Source organism: Alligator sinensis, unplaced genomic scaffold (assembly GCF_000455745.1).
Source record: "Alligator sinensis unplaced genomic scaffold, ASM45574v1 scaffold1042_1, whole genome shotgun sequence".
Lineage (NCBI taxonomy): Eukaryota > Metazoa > Chordata > Crocodylia > Alligatoridae > Alligator > Alligator sinensis.
The window spans coordinates 396,647-416,815 of record NW_005842958.1 but is presented as its reverse complement, the minus strand read 5'-3'; the positions used below and the strand labels follow the sequence as shown (position 1 = coordinate 416,815).

The 20,169-nt window shown below is 41.5% G+C and overlaps 1 protein-coding gene across 1 annotated transcript in view; it reads left to right on the top strand.

The window, feature by feature from the left end:
• Positions 1–601: 601 nt before the first annotated feature.
• The window catches only part of ALX1 (ALX homeobox 1), a 23,201-nt gene continuing 3,633 nt past the window's right edge, over positions 602–20,169 (top strand). Inside the window, exons 1-3 of the mRNA XM_006036374.2 lie at positions 602–1,085; positions 4,102–4,406; positions 9,137–9,265. Coding sequence (XP_006036436.1) covers positions 857–1,085; positions 4,102–4,406; positions 9,137–9,265 — 663 coding nt within the window. The 5' untranslated portion in view covers positions 602–856. The remainder of the gene's footprint in view (positions 1,086–4,101; positions 4,407–9,136; positions 9,266–20,169) is intronic.

The following is a 20,169-nucleotide window of genomic DNA, read 5'->3' as shown; positions in this document are numbered from 1 at the left end:
GATGGACTAAGCAGCTCGGACCCGGGCGGGCTGCCCCGGATGAAATGCCCCGTCTCCCAAATGTAACCCTCGCTCCTCTGCGGCCACACGAGACGCAAGCCGCTTCAGGCCCGGCGTGTGCGGGCCGCGCTGGAGGCCAGCACCGGGCTGGCCGGGCCGGGGGCGATCGGGGCGCATCCAAGCCCTGGGCTGCTCGAGGGCCAGGCTGGGCAAGGCCTGCTCCGGCGCTTTGCACCCACCTAACGTGCCGGAGCCGGCCCGATCGCGGACTCCCTCCGTTTCTGACTCCCTCCATCGCCCCCCTCCCCGAGCACCCCCGGGTTGCTCTCGGGCTCCAGACCGCGCCTTTCCCCGCCTCCGGCCGCATCGCCCCTGCCCTGCTCGGCCCCAGGCCCTTGGCGATGCCTCCCGAAGCTGCACCGCTCCCAACTTTGCCTTTGGCTGGGCTGGGGGGAGCGGGGGGAGGGCTCGACTTTCCCCCCTCCTTTGCAGCAAGGGGGAACCATTTGCGGCGGGGAAACCGCCTCCCCCCGCTTGCGCGTCTGTCCGCCTGAAACGGCTCCGTCGCAAGCGGGCCTGGATCTCCCTCCCGCGTCGGGCTCGGGCCTGGGGGGACCCGGGGTGGAGTTAGCCGCCTGCCTATTTTCATATTCATTAGCAAGGGGAGGTTGCGCAAGGAGCCCTGCTGGGCTTTCAAGATATAAAAAGCGACTTCGGGTCCCCCCTCTCAAGACAAGACAAATCAAAGGCTGGGAGGCGCAGCAGCTCTCGTGAGCTCCCAAGGTCTCTCCCTCCTTCCCGCCCCTGCTCACAGCCCCTGCCTCTGTCTAGGGAAGAGGCTCCCCAGCAGCCTTAGATGATTATGGATTTTCTGAGCGAGAAGTTTGTCTTGAAGAGCCCGAGTAAGACCAGTGACTTTTACATGGGAGCAGGAGGCACCTTGGAGCACGTTATGGAGACGCTGGACAACGAGTCCTTTTACAGCAAAACCCCCGCCAGCAAATGCGTGCAGGCCTTCAACCCGCTGCCAAGGGCTGAGCATCATGTCAGGCTGGAGAGGACCTCGCCTTGCCAGGACAGCAATGGTGAGTCTGCCTCGAAGATGCTGGAAAGCGCTGCTGCTTTCCCAGGGTCGCTCTTTTTATGCCGTGATAACAGGAGGCGCTTTAATGCCTGGATTAACGCTTGGGAGGGGGAGAGGTGGAGGACGGGGGTGCAAGGGCTTTCAAGCTCCATCACCCCCTTGGAGATCCTCTGGAAAACCAGCCAGACAGCCCCTTTCCTAGGGCTCCTGCCTGCTTCCCTGCTTTGCCTCTTTGCTGCAAGACAAAAGAGTCAAGTCCCAGCCCGACAATAAGAGCCCACGTTTGCAGCCAGCAAAGCACCCACCTCCCCCGTTAACGAGAAATCCCACCGCAGGGTGTAGAGCAGGAGTCGGGGGGGGGGCAAAAATAAAGCAGCAGCTTTTCTGCAGCCGGTCCTTTTGTTACGGGCTGCAGTGCAGTTTGCAGCTTGTACCATAAGGAAGTAGCTTTTGGCAGGCATTAGGATCTATGCAGCATCTAGTCGTATGACAGGCGACTTCACTTTAAGATGCAGTTTCAGATGGAGAGGAACTGCGGGAGTGCGCTTTGCAGCTATGATCATCTCGGTTTAGATGGGGTATTAGGAAAGCCCCTCTCACTAGGAGGGTGGAGAAGCACTGGAAAAGGTGGTGGCATCTCCATCCTTGACCCGGCTTGACAAAACTCTGGCTGGGATGATCTATTTGGGTGATGGTCTTGCTTTGAGCAGGGGGTTGGACTAGATGAGCTCCTGAGGTCCCTTCCAACCCTCATTTTCTAGGATTGTATGATCCTTGAATCTATGATCGTTGCAGCTCCCAGCCTTAGCACATTAAACCGAGGACGGGTTTAAACCCCAACCAACAATCGTTTGGAGATGCTTCCTTAGCCCTGCAAGCATGGTTTCTTGCTGCCCATCCTGGGCAAATGAGCTCTCCTAACCAAGAAGGCTCCTTTCCAGATATCAAGCCACCTTAGGCACGGTCCTTCACGGTATCTGCTTGGTAAAGCATTCCTCTCTGAGTACATTCAGCCCAGCCAAGTCAAATGTTATCAAAACAAGCCATCTATCTTTCCTGTCTCTTATCACAGACCTGACCACTTCGTTTCCAGGCAGTGAAAACCCGTCTGCAATTCTCAGAAAACTTTTTTGCTCCTCGTATCTATCGCGTTGCTTTCAAACGAGCCATTTAAATATGGGATCTTGACAAAGCACTCGTTTGCAAAGCAGCCCAAACAGTGTAAATGCCAATTACAAAAAATGAAGTGCTCTAATACACCCTTCGGAAGTAACTTTCCCCTTTGCCAAGTTGGTCATAAAATAAATCTGGGTTACTGTTAATTATTAACCCCCCCCCCGATATTCCAGATCAATTAATCATTTAAAATATGTACTATTTATCATGCATTTTAAGAGCTAAAAATGGAATAACGTTGCATTTATTTAGAACAATGGTTTACTTAACTCGATTGCAAGAATATACTTATTGTTCATTGCATGCTATGTTAGTACAATTTTCTAAAGTATAGTTTTGAATTGATTGATAAATATGTTTTGAATTTCTGGAAGTTAAGCGCACACACAAAAAATATAGAACATGTTAATTCTTTATTTTTAAATAAACTAGTTGCAGTTCTGACATTTTATTCCAACTGGCTTCACTGTGTGTAGTCCAGTATTTATTAAAAAACACTAAAAGGAAAAAAAACCAGTGCTGGCTAGTGGAAAGTTTCTAGATATGGTGATAAACTCCTAAGTATAACAATGGGACTAAATAAATAACTATTCTGAAAATATTTTTGAGACAATTGTATTTTATTTTGCACCGTTTTAAAGGCAGCACCAAAAATACAATGGCAGTCTTTTACTCTGAAAAATAGCAACAAAAAAAAAAGTGTTAGGTAGAAAAGCAACAGCAGGTTGATTTAATGAGTGTAGTTATTGTTAATTAGCTTCTTTAATTTATGCTTGGTGTTTTACTGAATTATTTATCTCTATATTGGGGGTCATGTATTTGTTCACTCAGCCTGATTTTAGCCAAATAATCTTTTTGTTAAAATTGGCATTGGTGAATAGATAAATAGTATAATAAAATCAACCCAAATGCATTGCACTGGATCAATCGTTCAACAAAGTACATGACTGAGAATGTCAGAAAACCTTAAAACAATGGTATTCCAAATGCCATCCATCATGAAAGCTGTAGTACAGTAAAAGTTTCTTTTGCTTCTTTATGCAAAAAAAAAAAAAGCTTTCAAAATTTTGTAACGTTTCATGCCTTATCTAAACTGTGTGACGTTTAAAACAGTTTCATTTATTTTTATGCAAAGTTAAAGGTATTTTAACTGTTATTTGTCACTTATTCTTTTTGTAAAAAGAATTAGTGTTTTTGCTATACTTAATGCAAAAGACATTTAGAAATCCTTTTTAGCTAATTCACTTTTTGAACAGACTGCTACAGTTTGTAATCACGGCAACTATAATTGAAAACTATTCCAGTTAACAAATCCAAGAGAATTTATATGGAATTTTTTTGGCTTTGTGAGAACTGTTAATTTTATTTTCATTTGCTTTTGTTGTTCTTGGTTAGTCAATTTACAAATGTTTAATTTATTCTTTATTTTGCATTTTTCATAGCCTTTTGTTTAATTTCTGTCCTAATTTAAACGCATATTTGTCAGGAGCTTTATACCATTTATTCTATGTTAGAATTCATTATGTTATACCATTTATTTTATGTCAGAATTCTATATTGATGCAACTCTAATTTAAAGAGGTTTCAAATATTGCCTGTTTTGTTTGGCTTGCAATATCCAAGAAATCTGTAAATCTTCCCATGGAAACTTCTCCATCCTTCATCCATTAGTGAAAATATGATCGATACGAATCCAATTGATTATTACAGGATACCTTGTCATATGAAATCACTTTGAACTGTATAAATACAATTGAGCAGCTTCCTTATGTAAGTGTTTCTACAAAACTTCAGAATTAAAAACTTACTTAACCAGTTATTCCCCCCTCCCCTGTGTACAGTGAACTATGGGATTACTAAAGTAGAAGGACAGCCTCTTCACACAGAACTTAACAGGCCCATGGACAATTGCACCAGTCTTAGGATGTCTCCAGTGAAAGGGATGCAGGAGAAGGGAGAACTGGATGAACTTGGTGATAAGTGTGACAGCAATGTCTCCAGCAGTAAGAAGAGGAGGCACAGAACCACCTTTACCAGTTTACAGCTGGAGGAACTGGAGAAAGTGTTCCAGAAAACCCATTACCCTGATGTATATGTAAGAGAACAGCTGGCTCTGAGAACAGAGCTCACTGAGGCCAGAGTCCAGGTAGGAAACTAACTTAAACATTTTCCAGGATAATTTAAATGTTCTAGGGACTGATCAAAAGCACACTGAAAGACTGTATAGAAGTTTATAATACTGTAACAAACCTTACATTTTTCTTTTTTGTGCCTGTTTGTGTGTGTAAGGATGAACCAGTTACTTGAACTGATAAAATAACTTTCTAAAATAGCTTTAGTGCCCTGGAAACTTGCAGAGAGGGGAAGAAATAAAAAGAAATATAGGAGGAAGTTTGGTTTCTGATAATCCTGCTTTCCTTAACATTTCAGGCAGTGCATGCGCCAAGTGTCAGCATGAGATATATGAAAAAAGTGCTCTATTGAGAAACACAACTCGAGTATGGTGGATCCTACATTTTTTATGGATTGAAACAGTAATCAACTTTCACATTTCTTTCAGAATCTGTACTGAAACCACATATGCGTATAGTAAGGACCTGATACGGTGATCTCAATGGGAGCTGAGTACTCAGTACCTTCCAGGATTCAAAGCTAGTTTCCTCTGCTTGCTTTCAATCCTGCATTTTAATTCCTAGGAATTAACTGTATTGTTCATCAGTTAATTACTTAGCATTATACTTGTATTCCTTAACAGTACATATAACTGGTTTATATAATACATGTATGCAAAATAATCTGTGCATGCATATTTAATGTTGAACCAAAAGAATTAAATATGAAGAAAAGCTGAAAAAATAACAATAGCTTTTGAGTTTTGTTTTCAAAGGTTAGGTTTAGCAGCATATTAGTGGTTGCATTTTAAAATTTTATTCTGTTTTTAGAAGTCATATGAGCTCCAGTGATATTCAATTTTTATGTTTATGGAATATCAGTAATGCAAAATCTTTGTAGAATAGGATTTTTAAAAAATTAACCAATATTTGAGGTAACAACTTCACAACCTGTAAGTTTAAAAATACAGTAAGAAATAAAGGTCAGTTTGCATGCACACAAATGGAAATTAAATTGAGCTCACTTTTATAATCTAATTCAATGAAATAACCTGAATTAAATGAATGGTCTTTGCACGTCTGTATTCAATGAAGTGGCATAGGCACTCTTGCCATTTGACAACAGGATCCAAATTCTTCTGGCTGCACCCACGCAACATTACTAATGTCAAGAAAATTTAGTCCTGTGAATTTAACCACTGAAACCCTGACAGATCAATCTTTTAAAAAAATTAAGGATTTTCTTGGGTGTGACTTCTAGTCATTAGTTTGTCCTTAGATTTAAAAGAAACACATGTAAAACATTAACACCATGGTTATTTCAATTGCATCACGTTGGGATCAGGGGGATTATCCAGAGTAAAGTAATACTCGGCATGGATACAAATGGAAGAATGGGTTTCAGACCTATTGTTTGACTTTGTGGAAACTGTTCACATTTTTTGTTAGGCTTCCTGAAATTTAAGTATGAAAATGGATAGATTAAAGGTGCAAACTTCTGTGTAGCTAACATACTTTCAGACCATTTGTTTTCTATTCTTTTATCCAAAATCTTCGCCTGCTTAGAAAACAACCGTTATTTGCATTTCTGATCAGCCACACGGGAAAGGAATACGAAAGGAAATGGTGATCATTTTTATCCCAAGTAGCAAAAGTGTTCCATCACAAGATTAAGCAATTTAAAACGCCTTACATCATTAGAGGCAAGCATCTGGCAATTCAAGGATAACAAGCAGCAGATTTTTGCGTTACTTTGTGTAGGCAAATTGTTACTTTATCTTTGCCAAGAGTCAGTTTCTAGTAAAGTGATGTAAACAGAAACATTTTGGGGGATTGTCAAAGGAAAATGTGTGCGCTTTTTTCTCCTTTAGTTACTATACATTCAAGCAAATTGTTTTATTTACTTTAGCAAAATGATCAGCTGGATACCCTACCCACATTTCCCTTCACCGCCATTTCATCAAGATCCAATTTAATTTTTGTCCTGCATACATGCAGAGCGCGCCAACCTGAACCTAATTTATCTAAGTTGTTCTCTTTCCTGCTGCATGTCAGTGTAGTAATTGGCACCCATTTTAAGGAGATTGTCAAGGTCTTTTTTCAATGAAAGAGCCTCATTACTAAATTCCCTTGGCATGTTCTTGGTGCCTCCTGTGGAGACAGCAGGAAAAAATGTTTTTCTTTTTCTTTTTGTTGAGCCCCAGGCATGATAGATAATACAAATTTACCAACAAGTCCTTAGAAAATATGTTCAACAGGTATAGGTCTGTGCCTTGTTTTGATTGCTGGGGACATTTTTCAAAACTGCCATATTAAATTTGCAGTAAGTATTGGGAAATTAACCTGAGCAATAACATGCCCCTGCTGTTCAGACGATATCAAGGGCAAGTTTGAGTCCCAAAGGAGACCAGGGTAAAAATCCCCAAGAATTACAAGCACTAAAACCACTGTTAGCTACCAGAAACATTTTCAGATACCTCCATTTTACATTTTAATGATAGTTGAGTTTAAATTATTTCCTCACCCTGCAAACTTAGGCACAGTTTATTTCATATGCTATTCTGGAGTATAAATCACACAGTTTTATTGTTGCATCAGACATAATGAAGTAGAGGGACAGATACCATCTTTTATACAGTGACGACCACAGTGAGTTTATTTACAAGAACTGAAATGTTTGCCCATTGCAGAACAATAAGGGCTTGACCTGGCAGTCCTTACTGGTGTTGAGGAGCAATTACTTTTGTGAGTATTTACTTTATTTTAGTGGGATGATTCTTATGAGTAAATATTCGCTACTGTGGGCACATCTACATGTAAGCTTTACTGCAGAGTTGACTAACTCTCAGTAAAGTGTCACCATCTACACACTACAAATACTATTCTATGGCAGAATTATTTCCTCTGCTGTAACGCATGTGTAGGTGACCAGGGCTGGCTGTGGCATAAAGGTGACACAGTGCAGGGTCTGCCTGATGGCTAGCCCCACACTGTAGCACCCTCATGCTCCAGCCAGGCCCTCTGTAACACAATGATCCAGGGCGGAGAAACTCTGGGATGGCAGGCTGACCTCCCCTGGCCCCCCTGCCTTCTGGGGCTGTGCTGCTTCGGCTCAATGTACTGTGGTTTGAGGTGCATGTGTAAACGCTGCACCCAGGAGCAATAAACTCTGGTGCAAACTGTGCCAAAGTTTATTCAGGTGTATTAATAACATGTATAGATGCCCAGTGGCCACATCCAGACATGGAGGGGTGTGCGGTTTGTGGTGCCGCAAACCTCTTTGTGGCACTACAAACCACATGTGGCAAATGTTAAAATGTGCTCTGCACTGCAAATTTGCAGCATGGGGCCAAAATTTGATACTAGAAAACAGAAAAAATGGCACAAAAAGCAGCCCAACACACACAAAACAAGCATGTGCCAGCACACATGGAGGCCGGGCTGTCCAGAGCAACACTCTGGCTGTCAGCTAGGCCTCTGTGCTGCCCGACCTGTGCCCCTCCTGCTACAGGCCACCGAGTAGGATTGCTGGGGCCAGCACTGGTGCTGTTCCCAGCCTCCAGCTCTCCATGGCCAAAGAGCTGGGAGACCTGAGCAAGGGCAGTTTGCCCATTGCGGGACAATTTTTCTTGCAACAAATCTCATGTGCAGGGGTGTGCACTGCGGCAATTTGTAATGCTAATTGATTATATAAAACGCTAGGAAGAAGGTATGAAATCAGATCTAGGCTCCTTTGCACTAAAGTTCCATAGCTGTTTGTCAGAAGGATCCCATCAAACTCATTAGAATAAGAAGTACTCTTTTTGTAGGCTTTTAGACAACACAATGATGAAAGCAATATAAATATTTAGAAGTAGAGATACGCTTATGCTTCCTGTAGTGCCAGAAAGTATGGTAATGAGATACACTGTGCATGTTCCACACATATAACACCCCAGACCAGAAGTAACATAGTTACCATAGTGTGGCTCTGTGCGTGGACCAAAAGCTCTGACACTCAGCAGTGTAACACTAAGGTAGCTTCACTATATTTGTTTAGGAGGTAATACAAGAAAAACAGGTGTTGTGTATCTCAGTACAGTGCAAAGTTGGCATCATGGCCGAGCAGTGTAGATATACCTTAACCTTAACCCTTAAACCTAATTCAAGGGCCGCAATAAACTGGACTCTTTCCGTTGATTTCAGTGAGCATTGGCTAAGAACCAACATGAACTTCCTTTCCTCCCCAGACCTCCCATTGCTCAAAATAGGGAAAATGATGCCATGACCATTCACTATATTCTATTACAAAGTAACACGAGTCCCATAACTGCTTATTTTCCCCCAAACTTGACTAGTTGTGGCCATTCCTTCATGGGCCTCTCCATCACTGGCACAACCCATCAGGCTGGTGGCCAGCTTCTCCCTCCATTTTCTTATTGCTCCAGGCAATGTTTTTATTCCTGTACCTTAAATAAAGAGCTCAGCTAATCATAATACTAGGAGACGAAACTTTTTTAGGTATGACTTGCCGCAGCTTCAGCAAGTTACTCAAAAAAACTGAGTCATTCCCTGACTACTTCTTTTAGCCACTGGGAAAGAAATAGATTCCCTATATACATACCTAAAATAACTAGAATTCATTTCAGTAGACCTTGTATGGAGAATAGAAATTCTCCCTTCATAGAAACACGGACATTTTGACAGTTGCCTTCCAAAGTCTCTTGGTTTTAGTAAAGCCTCTTCAGTAGCCTTTTTTTGATTGCTGTTTGCTTCTGTGATTTAGGTTTGGTTCCAAAATCGGAGAGCAAAGTGGAGAAAAAGAGAACGTTATGGCCAGATCCAGCAAGCTAAAAGCCATTTTGCTGCCACCTATGATATATCTGTTCTGCCAAGGACTGACAGCTACCCCCAGGTATAGTAAATAATATATAACAACGTTTGGACTTCCTCCCTGCACATCAATATGATTATAACCTAATTTAAGTATTCAATTATTATTACCTATATACTAAGATTAGTATACTACACTAAGGCTTTGGATATTTGCCCTTTCTTCCTTCCTTCTTTCCTTCCTTCCTTTTAATTTTAAACTTGCGTCTCGATGATGCTATACATACAGAGACCTAGAGGGAGAACAGCCATCAGTTCCACTGCACTTACACTGTAACTACTGTACATCATCCCTTTTCAAATTCTTTTCCTTTGTAAAATATTTAAATAAATATAACATTTTGTAGCCTTTGTAGCTTCAGGGCTTTTTTTGGTGAACCTTAGTCCTTCCTGGACAAAGAGTTTCAGGAGACTCAGTGTCGGCCAAGGCATTTGTTTTCTTTTTCTCCGTCCTCCCCTACAACACACACGCTCACTAGTTACTGTATATTTTCATTTCCCCCCAGTGATGTTTTGTTTTTTATGCTTTTTATAAAGGTCAAAAGACTTTGTAATCATCGGAGCTGCGACTACAAACAACAGTTCAAACACTGACACAGAATAATTAGCTTTCACAGTACACTGCTGTAATTTTTTATTAAATAGAGATTTATAAAATAAAGATTTTTCATACATTTATAAAATAATGATTTTTCATAAGTTATGGAAGCTGATTCATACTTAAATAGTTCCAGTTAGTGTAGCTTTCTTTCTTTATTCCAGAATATAGAATACATAGGGATGTTTTTCAGTAATGTACTCTTCTGATGAAATCCTGACCCCATTGATATAAATGGGAATATTGCTATTAATAATAATTTGGACAGAGTTTCACTTTTTGTATATAATAATTAAGAATCAAAGCTATCATGCCACTCTGAATATGTTTTGATAACAGGAGGTCTTTTATTATATGATTCCTTGGAAATTTGGTCTTAATCTCACAGCCATTTAAACACATGCATTTGTATATTCACACAAGTTGTCCTATTGAAGATAATGAGATTGTGCACAAGCATAGAAGTAAAAGAGATGTTTCTGGATTTTCAGGATTAGACCTAAAGGCGGGGAAGATGATGATCAAATCCTTCTTAATCATTATACTTTGGTTTCTCTTTTCTTTCCTTCTCAGGCCCTACGTCCATTCACTTTGTTGTTCTCCCCTCTCCTATCCCTTGGTCTTTAATATCGAATCCCTTTGCTGTTCTTTTGCTTACTTGTTTCTACATAATGGGTTCTTACTTACTTTTAATCCACTCTCATGTATCTCTCCTGTTCCTTTTTCATTTCCACCTCACTATTAAAATAATTAAAAAAAATTATGAGTGCCACAGGCCAATCCTAAGCAATACCTTCTTTTGTATGACAAAAATGGGGTCTGTATCTTTATCTTTGTTGTGCTTTGTCATTTTTGTTGATTTGGGAGCTCTTGGCTGTCAGAGACGTTACCAGGGATCACTACGTGGAAGTGGCTCTTGTCGATCCCCAAACAAAACCTGCCTTTTTTCACAATGCCTATTGCAAGGTTCCTTCTTAAACCAAATGCCTTTCACTTAATCAGTTTAAACAGACAGCCCGACTATAAACTTGTCCATATTAAGAAATAGGTCTCCCTAAGCATCATTATTTATATTACGATCTTTTTTGAATGGCTGAACTTTCAGTAGTACCAGACTACAAAAGAATGCACACACCATTCTGGGACCCATAAGTTGTTAAAATACTAAAAGTGTGTTTTTAAAATACCATAAAGTGTAGAAAGTTGTAATCCACATTAAATGATAACTGCTTGTCAATTGTTGCTAGTTTAAAAAAAAAATTAATATTACAGGAGAATGCCAAAGAGAATAAACCTGCACACACTGAAAATGTCTCTGTTATACTTTTTTATTGCTCAAGTCATTGCTTTTTTTCCCCATGAACCTAGTGAATTTTTTTTGCCTAGGTTAATGTCATGCCTATCAAGATTCAGCATGAATGAAACTTTTAATCACGGAATTGTAAAAGAAAAACAGGGATTTATAATAGAAATTCTGATTGTAAACGCTTAAGCAAGCCACGTCAACCTTAGTGGAACATGTATTTTTCAGACATATATATATAGGTGGATACATATCCACATTGGTACAAAAAAAGAACAGGCATAGATATATTTATTTGGATTTGGGCCTGTGTTTATGAGAAAACTATACCAAACAGATTCCATGCTGACTTTAAACAGAAATAATACAATTTTAAACTAAAATACAAGGGTCAAATCCCAGAAATGAGTCAAATCCCCAAAATGAGGCAATATAGCCAGCTTAGAATAGTTTGGGGTGTGCATGCCACATATACCACTCTGTCTCAGGTGTACTCCTTGGTTCATGCTCAAGGCTTCTTTTAGGGAGCTACATTTCTTCATTTCTGGGACTTGATGTGCACTGAGCAGAAGTAAAAGGTGCTCCTGGATGCAGTGTGGAGGCAATGAAAATATGGTCTGTGAAACCTAGTATGAAAAAGGGCAATGAACACTAGTTTCACTGTATTCAAATGTCTTTGGCCTCACTTCTGCCTCGCTCAGACCCATATGCATGCACACACAGAGATCACACAATTTACAAATGAATCAGACTACCAATATGGGAGAAAGATACAAATAACTATTGTTATTTCTGTTTTTCTAATTTTACTATTGTTATTAAATGTCTGAGAGGCATTTGACATGATGGTGAATTAGAAATATATTCTGTAATTATATTACAGGTCAGTCAGGATTTACTTTTGTGATCTGCCTGCTTCTCTCTGATTCTGATCATGAATTATGAATTATGACTTTCTAGTGTGACTGCTGTTAACACAGCAATCCTAGGGGCCCAACACTTAGAACAAGAAATAACAACACAAAGTAAACTAGTCAGCCAAGTTTTTGGTATTGCTCTGATGTATACCTAGGTAAAGAGGCTTTCTTAGCAGCAGGGACCACCACTAATTAGAACTACTTTATAAAATCCCTTTACATATTGATGAATATTTGCCCACCCTTGTCTTTGCCTATAAAAATACATGATTTCTAGAGAGGATACAATCATATTCCTTTCCCCACTGTATAAGTTGGGAAACTGGGAAAAGCTGTTGTATTCACTGCTGTGTGGCCTGAGGAGCAGCAACAGATGTGAAACTCTGCTCTGAATTGTGGAATTGCAGCCTGTGGATTTGTGCTTTGAACCTACCCATGGCTGCATTCCCAAAACATACATCCCATTTGTGGTCCAGTAGAAACAGACAACTGCATAGCATTGCTGTGCAGCAAACAGAGGGTGTGGAGAAGCCCTGCTCTGTTTTTCCACTGATTATCCCCATCACACACAAAGTGACAATGTGATGTTTCTAATGCATTGGGACTAAAGGATTTTCCCGTAACCAAGAAAGAATCGTTTCAACTTATTTGAGCTGAAGGTTGTGTCTGAATTTTCTGTTGTTCAGCCTGAGCTATTAAATTATACATCTTAATCTTGAAAATAGGAACAGACACTTTATTTTTGGCCTTTTTTACAGACCATAATTGTTTGCTCCATCTATTCTGATCTGACCTAATTTACTTTTACAGTTGTTGACTGTAGATGGAGGTTGCAGTGCAAAACAATTGGCCAGCATGTTGAAAAAGCAACTGGAAATGCCAAAGCCACCCAAATTCTGCTCTTGTGTTTCCACATGCCTATCTCCCATAAATTATAAGGGTAGCTAACAATAAGTGGCTGAGAGAACTTAATATAGTACTTGGGGCACAATCTTTTGCCAATCTGTTGGGATTCAGGCTCATCAAATATACTGTAGGACAAAATAATCTTGATACCTGAACTTTCTAAAAATTATATATTTGATTAAAAAGTCCCGCCGTGTTTTCAGCTTTTCTGATCAACCACAACATTGGTTAATATATTTTTTGAATGTGAATATTGCAAATTTGAATATTGCAAAATTTGGTTTTTGCAAATTTTGACTTACAATAAAAACACATAACACATACCTTTTTAATTAGAAATTTATTTGGATGTCATTAGTGGCAATACACGTTTTTCAGTACTGTAAAACTGATGAAATACATTTTTGTCACAGGGTATTTTTTTAAAGGGAGAAATAAAATGTTTACCTTATTAAGTCAGAGTTTGACAGGATAAAATGTGCCAGATGTTGAAAAACATGACCATGACACCTTAGGACTAGACTGTACTTACAAGGTACAGACCTGGGGGCAGATTTACTTCATGGAAGTATTGTGACTGTGGTAGGAAGAATAATTTCAGGGCTCTGAGGGTGCACTGACCTACTGCCCATGCACTTCTCACCCCTCTACAGAGGGTCAGTTCGGGAGACTGGTATGAAAAGGGAGAGAGAACCCCATGACCTTCAGGGAAGTTAGTGCCAGTGTCAGTGATAAGTCCATAGGAAGTACTAGGTAATAAATATTGTATTTACCCAAATTCAAGATGACCCCCCACCAATAACTAGATTCTATGCACAGAAAATGTATACATTTTTTATAATTTTCCATGTATAGAATCTAATTATTGGAGGATCATCTTAAATTCATCCCCCCTGCCCAAATGCAAGTGGTGGGGAGACAGGCAATGACCAGGGCAGTAAGGGGACAGGCAATGGGTGAATGGTGGGGTGACAGCAGTTGAGGAAGTCAGTGTGGGGTATGCAGGAGGGCAGGCCATGGGGGATAGGCAGTATGGAGGTGGAGTGGGCAGCCAGTGTTGCAGGGGCAAGCAGCTTGCCCCCTGCTGCTTGTCTGCCCATTTACCCCAACTTGTGCCTGCCCCATTGCTGCCTTGAGCCTCTGCCCCCGCTTTTCTCCGTCTCCCCCACCTCAAGCCTCTGCTCCCCCTGCACCTCTTCCTCTCCCCCAACTTACCCCCCACTTACCATTAGGCTCCATCACCACTCCAGCCTGGAGTACAGAGCATGGCCCCCAGCCCAACCCCAGCAGTGGCACTGAGCTGGCAGCACTGCTATGGGCTAGGTTGAGGCCATGCTCCAGGCTGCAGTGGGAATAGAGCCTGCCCTTGGGTAAGTGGGGTGGGGAGAGGGGGAGTGGTAGGGGGTAGAGGTTTGGTGTGGATATGGCGGGGCAGGGGCCTGAGGATGCATTGTGGGAGAGGCAGGGGGGCAGAGGTGGTAGGTAGGGGTGATAGACAGCAGCTGCATCCCTGCTCTGACCCAGGGTTGGAGCTGGAACTGAAGCAGCTGCCTGCCCACCCACCTCATACTCAATTTCAGGATGAGGGGCTCCCTCCCCATGTTAAGTGAGGGAGAAAACTTTGTCTTGGGTTTAAGTAAATATGGTAGAAGCCAAAATTGGCTTGTTTTAATCCAGCTATGCTCATCCGTTTAGGTATTGCAAGCTGACCTTATATCCCGCATTATTAAGGTTTAGCAGTCAGTCTAGTTTCACTCTGATTGCTTTAAACTTAACCCATATAAAAATCTAATCCATACATTTAAGAACTTCAGTCATTATATTATATTACATGTAAATAATAGAAGCAGAATATATTTCTCTCTCCCATGTTGGAACTCTCTCAGACTACATTTTCTTTCTCCTCACTTTTGGAGTATTTTTTTCCCTCTTTTGTGTCACTGCAGTTGAATTCCTGTTGCTTTTCCTAATGCAGTCAAGAGTAGATATGAAGGCATGCATGCACCACTACCTACATGTGTGTCACCTACATGTGACTTTTCAAAGAAAATCTGGAGCTTCAAAAGAAGTGGGAAACTATAACAGTAGAAAAGAAACAGTGACCAACCATTACTATCACGCTATTCCATTTGGCAATGCAAGCATGTAACAAATATGTATAAATATGCATGTGATGCTTATTAAGCTCTTGGATCATAATTCCAAGTCAGTTCTTCTCCTGATGCATATAGATCACTCCCATTAACCAAAGTTACATGTTCAAATTCAATCTCTCATGTGGTATGCATTATATACCATATGTTCAAAGAGTTAAAATAAGTTTTTACTATAGCCAACTGACAGATAACCACAGTACCAGTATGGGTGTCTATACACTGCAGTCAAAGCAGTAGATGTGTAAGGTAGTGTAGAGGATCTATGGATTGCGTTAAAACAGTTAACTTGGGTACTAGTAGCAGTCTGGCCGCAACTAAACAGATCTCAGTATGGGTTAACTATCCAAATATTTACCTTGCTTCTCATACTGGTTTTGTAACCTGTATTGAGCTCTGTATTCCTGCACAGGTCTGTTACCAGTAATTAAGATTGCTAGCTAGTTTAAAGGCAAAAGTATTTTGTCTACAGTACTCTGTAGTAACAGTCACTCTTATAGCCATTAGAACTGATCATGCTAAGCAGCAGTGCCTCTTGTTTTTGATCAGGCCGCACAACATACAACACATTTCTCTTCTACTCAATAAAAGCACCATAGTCACTTCACCAGTTAGAACTTTAAAATATTTGGTCCTTGGTTTATCAGTATTGCCTTTCCCTCATCATTTTATGTTGAAACGTCAAGTGCTTAAATGTTTTGGGTGAAAGTCAGTCTATGAAGACAAGACTACCCGGTGGTTCTGTAGTGGGATTTTTCCCCTTAATAGTATCCCTTCAAAGATATGAAGTATAGTGTTTGACTATGTCATGACAGCGTTGTATGGCTAGCTCAAAGATTTTGGGGGTTACAGTATATCTGATAAGTGCTCTCTACAAGAAATAAAACTTGGTGATATTTAGAATACTGGGTCATCTTTGGTCTGGCCAGCTCATGTACCAAAAGGGAGCAAAGGAGAAACACTTCCTTGTTTCTTGGCCTAACCAGAGACTGAACTGACCTGTGGCCTACTTCAGAGTTGCCCAATAGAGTTGCTGTTGTAACTTGTGCTAAGTCAGTTCTTTTAGAAGCTTCCGTTGGCTTGAGGCGCCAAAAAGTGGTGGCGGTACAAGAACGGAGAGGAGGAAGAGTAGAAAAAAAAGAAAGGGAGTGAGAGAATGAGAACAGCAGACATGCCCTGTCTTTATCAACTCTCTCGTTCTGCCCTTAGGACATTCCTACATTCCTTTGTACATCTGGGGAATCCTTGGCAACCCTATTAGGGCAGCTGTTGTCCCCTTTGTACTGTCAAGCAAGAAACAGAGACAATGGCAGGGACCTGGTTCTTTACCATATTATTATTTATTAATTAGGATCTAGAGACCAAGAGAGGCTTCCAGACTATATAGACAAGACAACATGAGACAAATGATATAAGAAAGATCTGTTATCATAATAGTGGGACACAACAGGTGACATAGGCGACTGGTAGGGGGTGGATGGGGGTGCACATGCCCCCCCGACTGGGCCAGGGCCCCCCCGATGGCTGACACCGATGCTGTCGGTAGGGCTGGTGCCCCCCCCGACAGGGTTGGTGTCTTCTGCGGTGCCTTCCAAGCTTCAGGAGGCACCAGTCACTCATGACAGGTGATATCTTCAATGATATTTAGGCTCTTATCTCCTGCTGCTATTGTTAGGCACACAGAAATCTTTTGAGTATCATTGTAATTTGCCAAGCAGTTTCATAAGAAGTCTGTGGTAAATCTGGGACTTGGCACCCTAGAAGCGTGGCCTTTTTTACATGGAAGAAAACAGAACCAATTGGAATATAAAATACTTGAGTTAATTTTCTTACTCCAGTTCTGTCAGGCAGAAGGTTATAGTCTAAGGAAGTGACATCATAATCACAATGATAACTATGACTTTCTGGTTTTTTTGATATCATAGCTATGAAATCAGACCCTATTTTTCCCTATCTGGCAGGATATAAATATAAATAAAACATACAGCAGGTAAATATGTTGAAGGGTTCTGGTGATTTCATGGTAACCACAAGAGCAAAGCTCATGTTGTTTGTGATGTTAACAGAAACCAGAGATGTATGGCATGTATAGCCTTATTCACAGCCTTCCTGAATTGCCTTTTATATAGTTCATGTATCACACAAGACTTTAAGAGGAAAAATATTTTCTTTAAATTCATGTACATAATGTCCCTTTTCCCTCTCACATACCAGAAGCAGCTCTGATAATTTCTACTTATTGTAAAGCATTACTATATTTATTTTTAATTCCAGGATATATTTTACACCTAGAAATTCACTTTGAGACATTCATGAAATAAGACCTTTCTAAGTAGGAGAACTATGATATCGTGCACAATGAAAGCAGAATACTTTTCATGTACAATCATTAAGAAATCTGTTGCATATGAGCTATAAGTGGCACAGGCAGCTGTTGATAGCTGCATGTGAACCTCGGGTGGTCAGGAAAGAAGGCAAGGGAGCTTGAGCCTCTGACCATGTGCAATGGAGCAGGGGACAGAACATTGTTCTGAGAAGACATGCTAGGTGTTACTACCAAGATCCAAGTTAACTCTTCCTTGGCCCTGCAGCCTATGCCTAATTCAGGGCACTGGATCCTCATTTAGCAGCTGTGGGGCCAAAGAAGAGTTAACCTGGCTCTGGGGGCAGTGACACCTCTCTTGCAGCAGTTTCCTGCCCCGCTGCACTCTGTGCAGCTTGGGGCTCAAGTCTCCCTGCCTCTGTTCTGCTGCCTCTGCCAGAAGCAGGGTCAGAGTGACACTTGGAGGGGGCTAGGGTTTAATTTGTGGCATGCCTGCCAAAAAGGGTCACCACTGTATGCTTAGAACATGTAGCATCCTTATGAAGCAAGCTGCAAGATTTTTCCAGGATCTTCTGCTTTTCAAATTTGAACAACTTGTTGGAATTCCTTTTTTTGCTAAAGGAATCTGCGTGGGCAGTCTGTAAGCTTTAAGAATCAATAGTTTGTTTGCTATTCATTTGACAAGGCCTAAATATATTTGAGCATTTGTGGACTTTATTCTGGCCTCACACCTGTGCAGTCTCTTTGAAGTCAAATGTGTTTAGGATAAAAGTATCATGAACATTTGTGGTACTCTATTTATGGTTTGACTGAAACCCAGGTCAGTAAAAACAAGGTCACAAGAATGACTGACTTTGTGGCATCTCTAGATTGCATAGGTTTCTATGCACTTTCAAACTGAACCTTAAAATATTTAAAGTGTGTCTGTCACAGGAGACTTATCCACTAGGGTTGTGCGAAGCTTTGGGTGCTGATTTGATTCAGAGGAGATTCGGCTCGATTCAGTGGCTGAATCTCCAAATCCGAATCGAATCAGGGGACCAATAAAAAGGTTTGAATCAATTCAAAGCTCTCCAAAACTTTTCTGAAGATTTGGAGAGCTTCGATGATTCGAGCAGTCCCTGGTGGCTGCAGCAGGGAGCTGAAGCCGGACTACAAGCTGGTAAGTAGGGGTCCACCCCAGCTCCCGGTACTTTAAAAAAAAGTCCCATTCACCAGGTGCTTCTGGGAAGGGGGGGCGATCCCTGCTGCCCCCACTGCCCCACAATTCATGGAGGGCTCTGCCATGAACCTCCCAACCCCCCAGGGGGCTGGGGAGGGTTGGGGGGTTTATGCAGAGCCCCCATGCAGCATGGGGCAGTGGGGATCACCCCCCCACCCAGCAGCACCCGCTGAGTCGTGACTTATTTTTCCCAAGTGCTGGGAGTTGGGACAAGCGGGGCAGCCATTGCCGGGTTGGAATAGCAGGCAGAGAATGGGCTGGGGTGGTTCAGAAATTTGGAGATTCAGCAGCAGCCAAATTTCCAAATCAGATTTGGCTGAATTGATTCAGGACAGTGATTTGAATCACCAAATTGAATCACTGTTGCCTCAAATCAGCTGAATCTGAATCCAAAGCGAATACTAGTTGCTTCACACAGGCCTACTATCCATAGTACGGGGGGCATATCCATTGGTCAAATCCCTACTTGTCTCTCTCAAGCACTTCAAGCAGATTTGGGACAAAATTCTATCAGGACTCATATCTCTTCAGCCTATACAGTGGCAGAATTTGGGTTATGCTTTCTTAAGACTATATTAAGCAAGACAGATAAATGAGACTGTCTAATGCAGCAGTTGTCAACTGGGGGTACACTACCCCTGGGAGTACTTTGAAAGTTCCCACAGGTATGCCGGGGCAGGTGAGGACAGAGTGCCATTGCCTCACAGGAGCAGGGGTTGGGCAGGGCAAGAGCAGCAGTGTCCTTCTCCACCTGCTCACCATCCAGCTGCTCACCATCCCCCCACCTGCCATCCAGCCGCACACCACCCCCCTCGGGGGGTACACTTATTAAAAAGGGGGCTGCTGGGGGTACACTTAGTAAAAAAGGTTGAAAACTCCTGGTCTAATGTGTATTAATTACAGAAGTAATTGGATAATAAATAATGGATAAATATCTGAAGTAGTCTGGAAATACCAAAATCAATAATTTTTGTGAAATTTTTAATTTCTTTAAGTTCCATTTAACATGAAAACATCAACACAAGAGGAGTTTTATAAAACTATAGCCTTTAGATCACACAGAATGAGTGCGTCTACACATCGCCATATGGTGAAGTTGCTACAGCACCGTGCTTTAGTATTTCCTTTTGGAAGTACTAAGCATGGAGCAGGACAGATGGTTACTGTGCTAGGTGCATGGCACATGGTTAAATTTCACCACTACGTTGCCATAGTGGCACAGTATACCTGCGGAATGCACCATTATAATGATGTAGCTGGCGATCATGTGTAGACACACGTGATCACTACATAGTTGTAGCATGCTGTTTGGCAACATAATGTCTTTATATGAAACTTTATGTCTTGCATGTTGGTAGAATATAACATTGAGTGATATGCAGCATTAGTGTGTAACTATTAGTTTTAGATTTCCATTATAGACATACTGGGGCAGATCATTGGGTAAAGTAAACTGGCATGGGTTATGCTAATGTACACCAGCTGAGGATTTGACCCATTCCTG